Genomic DNA, 10,354 nt, shown 5'->3' with positions numbered 1-10,354 from the left:
TGGAAGCACCAAATGACTGGCTTGGAACACAAACGAGGTGCCACTTTCCTTTGAATCTTCTTCTTTCTCCATAGTTTGTTTAGCAGAGTCAGGCTTGGTTTTTCTTCTGCACGTCTCGTCTGTATGTGTTGTGCTTCTGTGGTAGTTGCACCATTTTGGTGTTGTTTTGTGGGGACAATTTCTCGCAAAATGTCCACGATTCCCACATCCATAACAGGTTGCTGACGCTATGTCCACTTTCATTACGTTGTCTGAATTTGGTTTGTGTTCAAATTTCTCTGTCTCTTCGTAGCTTCGTAGTTTGCTCTTAAACTCCACAAAAGTCACTTCATCGTTGCTCTGTGTCATGTGAATGACGAATGGTTTGTATGGTTCCGGTAGGCCCCGCAGAACCATAGCAATGCTCAACTCATCGCTTATTACTTGCTTTGTATTTCTTAAAGAAGTCACTATCTTTTCGGCTCTAATGATGTAGTCTGTAATAGTTTCTTCTGAGTTTTTCTTCAGGGAACACAATTCGTTGTACAGGGAAATAATTCCAGGCTTACCATCACTGGCATAATGGCGCCGTAAAATTTGTAGTGCTTTGCGACCATCGTCAGCAGCGTCTCTCATCACCAACGACAGACTTTTGTCGTCGAGGAACTGGATTAGCTCTGCAAAACATTCTGCATTCTTCTCTGGGTCCACTTCACCAGAGGAAAGTATTGTGTCCTTTAAACCTTCAAGTCTCATGCGACCAAGAAATTTTACTTCCCAAAGTTCGTAGTTGTCCTCGTCTCCATCGAAGACCAGGCGCTGCCATCTTCCTCCCATTGCATGTCTGGGCCCATAACCTGTTGGGTTTCTTCTTTCTTCACTCATCTTCAATGAATACTCCAGTTGAATATAAAAGAAAGACGATGGTTTATTTTAAGGATGGTTCAGTACAATGCCTCACAGCACCGGGAAACAAAACATTGGTAACTGTGGAAAATAGAACACAACTTAATCGCGCTTCTTTCTGTGAGTCTCTCATATTCTCTCGTGCGAAGTGAACCGGAAGAGATCACGTGATGATAACACGGGCGAGCCTGCACTACCTTATATAACCTGCTGGAGGCGCAAAACAACAACAGCAAGCCTCTCTCTTGATACACAGAAACAGCATTAATAACAATGAGATCACATTTACTCAACAGGGGTGAAGTCCTCCGTCGTGCCGCCGACCGCTGGATTGCAGGTGAGCTCGTGTGATGGTGAACAAGTAGGAGCTGGCGTAGGTGGAGAGCTAATGTTTTTAGCATAGCTCCGACGAGGTCCCGCAGCTACGCTAGCTTCCTCTTCGTCGTTAGCAACAACATTGCTAGGCTTCGCCAGGTGAGACAACATTACACGGGTGGTTATTGGTCCAGGGTTTAGTTCAGTGTCTCCTGAGAGTAGAAGTAATAGTAAAATTGTAGCTTTTCGGTCTATCCTTCCAGTCAGGGGCTTGTTTATTCTGTTCCGATCCACTGTGAGGTGAGAGTGGATCACATTGCCTCCGAAGCCCAGGTGCTTCGTCGATGAATTACCGAGAAGGTAAAATTCGCAGTGATTGTCCATTTTGCGTTCACGACTCTCATTTTCAAGAGGGTATTGTATCCGTGGTGGTTTCAAATATATATCCGTGATCCACAGTAGAAAAAAGAGAAAGTGTGGTATTATCCTAGTGGTTGATTGTATTCCCGAGCGGGAGCGAAAAAAAATGCGACTGCTCATCTCGGCGTCCAGACCCAATTAGCCGCACAGTTTTATGAGCCGCAGGGTTCAAAACGTAGGAAAAAAGTAGCGGTTTATAATCCGGTTTATAAACCCCTAAATAATTAGTTTTTGTTAAAAATAGATACGTAAATTAGGGGTGTTAAAATTGTGGCTCAGGGGCCATTTGCGGCTTGCAGCTCGAGTTGTGTTGGCCCGCAGTATATTGTCAGGAAAACTGTAAAAATTTAAGAAAAAAAGAAATTGATCACAGCTGTTTATCTATTTTATGAGGGAATGTAGTTAATCATAGAACTGTTACTAAAAAAGTATTGATTTTAAATCAAGAATCGATTCTGAATGTAATCGTTACAGCCAATAATCAATCATGTGGTGCCCAAAGATTTACAGCCCTTCTTAATGTCTGCATTTTTTTAATCTTTTTTTTTTTTACAAAAAGTTTGGACTCTCCTTATATAAAATATTAGAAACTCTCAAAAATAAAATAAAATGAAAATATTAACTAAATAGTCACTCAAAAAAACAACAACATCCAAGCACTACTATTATGACATAATACATTTGAAATATCACTACAACTAAAATAATAAACACGGAAAAGTTGAACTGAACATGAACATTTTTTAAACAAATTTTTGACACACTAGGTTGTGCAGTCGTAATATTATTTTTATTATTGTTGTTATAATTGTCATTATTATCATTCTTCTTGTTGGGGGGAAAACGCAGGCAAAAGGCCAAAAAAATGTCCAGTAATGCAATGAAAAAAGATAGAATATGAAATATTAATAACAATATCTGTACTGCAAAGTTCAAATTTGAATGACAATAAAAGGAATAAATGATAAAATGATAAATGGGTTGTACTTTTACAGCACTTTTCTACCTTCAAGGTACTCGAAGCGCTTTGACACTACTTCCACATTTACCCATTCACACACACATTCACACACTAATGGAGGGAGCTGCCATGCAAAGCGCTAACCAGCACCCATCAGGAGCAAGGGCGAAGTATCTTGCTCAGGAGGTTGGTACTAGGTGGGGATTGAACCAGGGACCCTCGGGTTGCGCACGGCCACTCTTCCACTGCGCCACGCCGTCCAAAAGGAAGTATAAGTCTAGGTCTAATATACTTTGTCACCTATCACACAAAGTCGTGTCTACAAATAAATGTTTTTAGCAGGGTTTTTTCATATGAAAAATTATGACATATTTTTGACTTTTCATTATGGGGCCCTTGGGGTGGGGACGCCACTGGTATAAATAATAATTAAATATTAAATTCAATATAAAGTGGCCAAACCATGAATTTAAATAGTCATATAACCCAGTTCTTCTCAATGAACATGCTTTGTCGATATCATAAATATTTATATATACTGTATATAAACCATTATTAATCCTGACTTCATCATTTTGATAAATATAACTTCAGCACAAATTGTTTTATTAACTTTTGTTTTGTAAGTTAAGGTGTTTTATATCATTATTTATTCAGTTGATTCAATTTCATTTTTCAGTATCGAATGCTTTGAGTTGTGCAAAAAATGTTTAGAGTTAAAATAAGGATTATATTTTTATGTTTTTTTCTCTAAAATTGATGCACATTTAATCTTTTCACAGACTAAAAAAACATGTTAATAAAATAATTGTTTAATTATTTTCCCTATAATTTTAATAAGGATACAATGTAATGCTGAGGTAAATGGGTTGTACTTGTATAGCACTTTTCTACCTTCAAGGTACTCAAAGTGCTTTGACACTACTTCCACATTCACCCATTCACACACACATTCACACACTTAAGGAGGGAGCTGCCATGCAAGGCACTAACCAGCACCCATCAGCAAGTGTCTTGCTCAAGGACACAACGGATGTGACGAGGTTGATACTAGGTGGGGATTGAACCAGGGACCCTCTTATTGCGCATGGCCACGCTTACACTGCGCCACACAATTTAAAAGACTAAAAATACTATTTAAATGTTTTCTTCTTCCTAACAGAAAATCAGTGAGCCACACTGTCATTATTCACATAAATATTGTCATAAATGTTTTTGATGATGATGATCTGGTAATATCGTCAGCGGAAGACACACATTTTATTGTTAGTGCATCTCTTGGGAGTTAAGACTTCCCCTGGTTTTAATTCCTTGTGATTCCAACTTGAATCAAGTGTCACTGAACACACCACAGTTATGTGCAATAATGTAATAGATGTGTTATATTTGTAGGGGTCATCTTTGCTGTGTGTGAGCTTTGATGTGGTTATGACGTCTGTGTCAAGTGAGGTGGGTGCCATGATTGGGTATAAAAGCAGCTTCAATGAAATGCTCAGTCAATTACAAACAAGGATGGGGCGAGGGTCACCACTTTGTGAACAGATGCCTGAACAAATTTTTTAAGAACAACATTTCTCAACCAGCTATTGCAAGGAATTTGGGGATTTCACCATCTACAGTCTGTAACATCATCAAAAGGTTCAGAGAATCTGGAGAAATCACTGCACGTAAGCCATGATATTACGGAATTTCGATCACTCCATCAAAAAGCGACATCAGTGTGTAAAGGGATATCACCACATGGGTTCAGGAACACTTCAGAAAACCACTGTTCGTAACTACAGTTGATCGCTACATCTGTAAGTGCAAGTTAAAACTCTACTATGTAAAGCGAAAGAGACACGGACGCTACCTTTGTACTTTATACCACTACCCTTTTCTCGAATTCAATAGCGTTTCTCACCTTCTTGATCATCGTGCTGGTGCCATTACTTCAACAGTGCTCAAACCAGTCTGTAAAATAAATAAATAATCAAAATGTAGGAACTTTTCGTAAAAATAAAAACATCTCAATGCCCTTTTAATGATCACGATTTGTTGTTTTACATTTTATTTCAATAATTTGAAGAATGTGCCATTTTTTTGTTGGTGAAAAAACCCCAACACGATGCTTTTTAATCTCTTTGAAGTCGAACGAACAAGCTATTGAAAAAATTCAGTGATATAAATGAATTAAAAAATAGGGGAAAAAAAGATATTGTCATAATTATTGCAGCAATACAGAACAAAAACACCTTGAGTTGTAATGTTTGATGCTCAAAATTCCAGGTGTTCCTGAATGCAAACTTGCTTGCTGTTTCGTCATTGGTGCATAATGAGGAAGTGTTTTGTTGTTATTGTTGAGGCTGCTAGTTAGCAAAATAAGTTTCAAAATACTGTTCGACTTGGTGCTTCTGTTGGGATGTGACTTGTAGTTGTATTGGTGTTTTCCACACATTGGTGTCGTATTTGTCTTATTTTCTATCATTATGTTGTGGCCATCTATAAAGATATTCACTTTTGGCAGAACAACTTTTTGATGTACTTCATCTTCACTTCCTGCCTCATCAATAACACATCTCCACATGGCAAAAAGACAACAGCGAGACGTAGCATCGGACATTTCAGGCTAACAAGACTGCTATCAACAGCTGTCCGGGGCATGAACTCTCTTGATTTGAGATGCACTTTACCTTACACATCAATAATCCTATCTTGCTGATTGTATTGTACCATATGTCCCGACAAGAAATCTGTGTTCAAAAGACTCCGGCTTATTAGTGATTCCTAAAGCCCAAAAAAAGTCTGCGGGCTATAAAGCGTTTTCCGTTCGGGCTCCAGTACTCTGGAATGCCCTCCCGGTAACAGTTCGAGATGCTACCTCAGTAGAAGCATTTAAGTCGCACCTTAAAACTGATTTGTATACTCTAGCCTTTAAATAAACCTCTTTTTTAGACCAGTTGATCTGACGCTTCTTTTCTTTTTCTCCTCTGTCCCCCCCTGCCTTGTGGAGGGGGTCCAGTCCGATGACCATGGATGAAGTACTGGCTGTCCAGAGTCAAGACCCAGGATGGACCGCTCGCCTGTGTATCGGTTGGGGACATTTTTACGCTGCTGATCCGACTCCGCTTGGGATGGTTTCCTGTGGACGGGACTCTCGCTGTAGTCTTGGATCCGCTTTGAACTGAACTCCCGCGGCTGTGTTGGAGCCACTATGGATTGAACTTTCACAGTATCATGTTAGACCCGCTCGACATCCATTGCTTTCGGTCTCCTAGAGGGGGGGTGGAGTTGCCCACATTTGAGATCCTCTCCCAAGTTTCTCATAGTCATCATTGTCACTGGCGTCCCACTGGGTGTGAGTTTTCCTTGCCCTTATGTGGGTTCTTCCGAGGATGTCGTAGTTGTAATGGTTTGTACAGTCCTTTGAGACATTTGTGATTTAGGGCTATATAAATAAACATTGATTGATTGAATAAGACAGGTTTAACAAAAACGATGTGGATCGTAGCTGCGACTGTTGACCGAGTTGTTGCCGAAACATGGAAGCCCAGTTCTGACTTTGAGGAATTACTCAGGATGTGAGGAAGTATTTCCATGTCATGGCCCTGTTGTGGTGGCCGGGTGATGCCTGAAGGATCTACCAGTGAATACAGTATTCTACAGTAGAACACACTCAAGAATTCTATATTGGGCGAAACGAGTGTTAAGTTCTTAGTTGATGTTTAGATGGCTTTATTCACGTACAAGAAAGTATTTAGCAGGTCCTATTTTTATGCTTCAACTATGTGTTCATGATATATGAAGTACGACTGTAATGACTGGTTTTGTGTATGCGTGTACAAGACACACAGGTCATTTTTAATTGTTGAGAAAAAGTGTAACTGTAAAAAATATAGTGACTAAAAATATGAGTCCGTTCTGTTGGAAACATAAGCTAACCCGTATTCTTGTTGTATTGTGGTTTTGTAAAATTGAACTTTGAACAAGTTACAAACAGCCCCTTGACCATGAATTGATTAACATAGACCTAAACAAGTTGAAAAACTTATACGGGTGTTACCAATTGTACGGGATATATATCTACTATAATCTACTAATAAAAGTTTCAATCAATCAATCAATCAATGACATATTATCAGTGGCCAAGTGGTTAGAGTGTCCACCCTGAGATTGGTAGGTTGTGAGTTTAAACCCCGGCCGAGTCATAGCAAAGACAATAAAAATGGGACCCTTTACCTCCCTGCTTGGCACTCAGCATCAAGGGTTGGAATTGGGGGTTGAATCCCCGAAAATGATTCCCGGGCACGGCCACCGCTGCTGCTCACTGCTCTCCTCACCTCCCAGGGGGTGATCAAGGGTGACAGATCAAATGCAAATAATAATTTCGCCACACCTAGTGTGTGTGTGTGTGACAATCATCGGTACTTCAACTTTTTAATGTTTCCACTTCGGTTAGAATATCACACTTCAAAAATTACGTCAATTGGCGCTTTTATCTTATTGATGGACTGGAATATTGTTTCGAAACGTGACTTTAAGAATTTATATTCAAAATTCCATTAAAACGATGGTAAAAGCAGCAAGTCTTTCACATACAGGAAGTAATGTCATCAAACCGGAAACTGTCGGCGCAATCGGAAAGTTCTGCAGAAAGGCAAAAAGAGAACGTTATCTTACAACTCGGGAACATATTTTTATATGACCACTCCTTAAAAATATTTATCTTTATTAACAAACCGTTACTCGTTTTAAAGATGAGGTGAATGTACACAGTTTGTTTGCATGTATTGTTTAAAGACGTAGAGAGAAAACAGCTGTTGCGGTTAAAGTGAGCTCAGTCCAGCATTACATGACGTCATGGGTTTGCCATTACAGTATTACTTACATAAAACTTGTGTTATTCATGCACATTTTTAGAAAATGTTTGGGAAGTCTCGTTTTAAAGACTAACGTGATTTTTCTTGACATCAAGTGAGTGTTGACTACATGGGTAGTTCATTGCATTGGCCGCGAGATGGCAATGTGAAGGAAAAAAATAAAACAAAAAAAAAATCACATTTTGATTTCTTTATTGCGTCACGTGGCCATGTTTCCAGAACAACATTTTTTTTACTGTAATAAAAAGAAATCCAAATTATTTGCAATTCCTGACTTTGACGCTAGACACGCCTAACATTACTAGGCATATTGGCAGAAAACCAGCATGTGTGGCTCGGTCATGTTAGACAACCACCGCCATCGTGTGGATGGAAACCAAAACTACAGTTGACAGTCACAACCTCCTTTAGTAAGATTTATATCCATAAATAAACCCCTCACCGTTAAAACTACAGAGCCTCATAATGCACTATATAAGAAGAGTACTGTGCTGATATTTCCACTCCTGCAGTTGGATCAAGGCGACAAGTACTTAACAGAAGTGCCCAGCGTTGAAAGAGGCACACATACTTTCTAAACTAAGACAGACAAAATGAGACGCTACAGTCAAAGCAGTGAGTCTAAGGACGAGTGTGGACAAGGTCACAGCTTGGCCACTGACAGACTCAAAATGTGTCGCCTGCACCACCGAAACACTGATTTCAGTGTTTCTGATTTATTGTCCAATGATCTTGCTGACAAAAGACTCCAGTTCGTCATCATTTTTGATCCCCACAAATTGGTCGACCACATCGCCTCCTCTCATGGCGATGACTGTTGGAACAGCAGACACCTGAAGGCATGAAGGGAGTTATTAAAAGCCTTGGCTTACCACCAAACAAGAAAGTTAAGTTTCAAGGTACTAATGAATTGGAAGTCTTCATGGACATGGCCTTGGTGACACTGCTGCTAATATGAGCCCAGGCGCATGACAATCAACACACACACAGCACTTCCAAGCAGAAGAGGGGGAATGGAATGATAAAAGGTAAAGCTTTAAACACTAAAAAGTGTCATTCTGCAAGCAGCGCCTAAAACATAACTAGCTCTGCGGCTAACGTCCCGCTGCAGTGTTTTAGCTACTTCTAAATCACTAATCCTGGCCTCCATGGCGACAAAGTATTTTCCAAGTGTTATTTTTTGCAGCAGTTTTTAATTTAGTTCTAGTCATAGTCTAGACTAAAAAGCATTTCAGTTTCAGTCATCTATATTAATTTAATTTTAGTCGATTGAAATTACAGTAAATTTTGTGGACTAAAATATAGAGTAGAACACATCTTTCAATTTGTCTTGATACCACTTTTATTGAGGTTATCAAAATTACTACACAAGGTAATAAATCAACTCTGCACATAAAAGATGCATTTCAATAAATCTGAATATGGTGCATCACATTATTTCAGAATCTATTCAGACCAAGAGATGAATTAAAGCCTCATCTTTATATATATATATATATATATATATATATATATATATATATATATATATATTATATACACACACACGTATATATATATATATATATATATACATACATATATATATACACATATATATGTATATACACACATATATATATACACATATATACATACATACATACATACATACACATACACATATATATACATACACACATACATACAGTTGTAATCAAAATTATTCAACCCCCACACAATTTTGGTGTTTTAGCAAGTTGGATATTTATTCCGTATTTTGTTTATAGTCATATCAAATAAAGATGTGTCAAATAGACAAATGCAACTTAAATTGTAACACTATTTTACAAAATACCAAAAAATTAGTATTTTCTTAATATCTCATTGACAAAATTATTCAACCCCTTGAAGATCATACCTCTTAAGAACAGAATTTGAATAAGGTCTTTTCAATCAAGTGTTGATAACACCTGTAGATGTGATTAGAACCATAACGAGCAACAATTAAACTGATTGAAAAAGACTGACGCTCAGCTTCTTGTAGATGGTCAATGGTGTATTTGCAACATGGTGAAGTCCAGGGAGTGGTCAAAGAAGTCAAGAGAGGAGGTAATTTCTCTTCATAAGAAAGGATATGGATATAAGAAAATAGCAAAGACATTACACATTCCAAGAGACCCAGTTGGGAGCATAATTCGCAAGTTTAAAGCTAAAGGCACAGTGGAAACACTACCTGGGCGTGGTAGAAAGAGGGGGCTGTGTGCGTACAGTGGTGAAAAACCCCCGGGTAACAACTGAGGAACTACAAAAGGACATTGCAGAGGGGGGAACGCAGGTTTCGTCCCAGACAATAAGGCGCGCACTACGAGATGAAGGCCTCCACTCCAGAACTCCCAGGCGCACCCCACTTCTGACTACCAGGCACAAGTAAAATAGACTCCAGTATGCCAAAAATCATCTGGACAAACGCCAAAGGTTTTGGGAAACTGTTCGATGGAATGATGAAACAAAACTGGAACTCTTTGGGCCTATGAATCAACGTTATGTCTGGAGGAGAGAAAATGGAGCTTACAAAGAGAAGAACACCTTTCCTACTGTTAAACATGGTGGGGGGTCAATCATGCTCTAGGGCTGTTTCTCTGCCTCAGGTACCGGGAATCTCCAGCGCATTCAAGGCATTATGAATTCTATTTCCCACCAGGATATATTAGCTGCAAATGTCATGAAGTCAGTGACTAAGCTGAGGCTTGGGAGACGTTGGACCTTCCAACAGGACAACGATCCCAAGCATACCTCCAAATCAACATCAGAGTGGTTGCAGAAGAAGGGCTGGAAGACTCTGGAGTGGCCTTCACAGTTGCCAGACCTAAATCCTATAGAAAACCTGTGGTGGGACTTGAAGAAGGCAGTTGCAGCACGCAAGCCCAAGAAT

The 10,354-nt window shown here is 39.2% G+C and overlaps 1 protein-coding gene and 1 long non-coding RNA gene across 2 annotated transcripts in view; one reads left to right on the top strand and one right to left on the bottom strand.

Moving 5' to 3' along the window:
* The first annotated feature begins 936 nt into the window (after positions 1 to 936).
* LOC133541754 (uncharacterized) lies at positions 937 to 8,096 on the top strand. Its single transcript, XR_009803973.1, has 2 exons — positions 937 to 1,222; positions 5,574 to 8,096. It is a non-coding gene; the product is annotated as an uncharacterized LOC133541754 (long non-coding RNA).
* Positions 7,616 to 10,354, bottom strand: part of txn2 (thioredoxin 2) — a 29,006-nt gene continuing 26,267 nt past the window's right edge. The window contains exon 4 of the mRNA XM_061885319.1: positions 7,616 to 8,273. Within this exon, the coding sequence (XP_061741303.1) occupies positions 8,157 to 8,273 (117 nt within the window). The 3' untranslated portion in view covers positions 7,616 to 8,156. The remainder of the gene's footprint in view (positions 8,274 to 10,354) is intronic.

The sequence above is a fragment of the Nerophis ophidion genome, linkage group LG23 (assembly GCF_033978795.1).
Source record: "Nerophis ophidion isolate RoL-2023_Sa linkage group LG23, RoL_Noph_v1.0, whole genome shotgun sequence".
NCBI classification, from domain to species: domain Eukaryota; kingdom Metazoa; phylum Chordata; class Actinopteri; order Syngnathiformes; family Syngnathidae; genus Nerophis; species Nerophis ophidion.
Note: the sequence above shows the minus strand (reverse complement) of the source record. Positions and strands in the feature narration are given on the sequence as shown.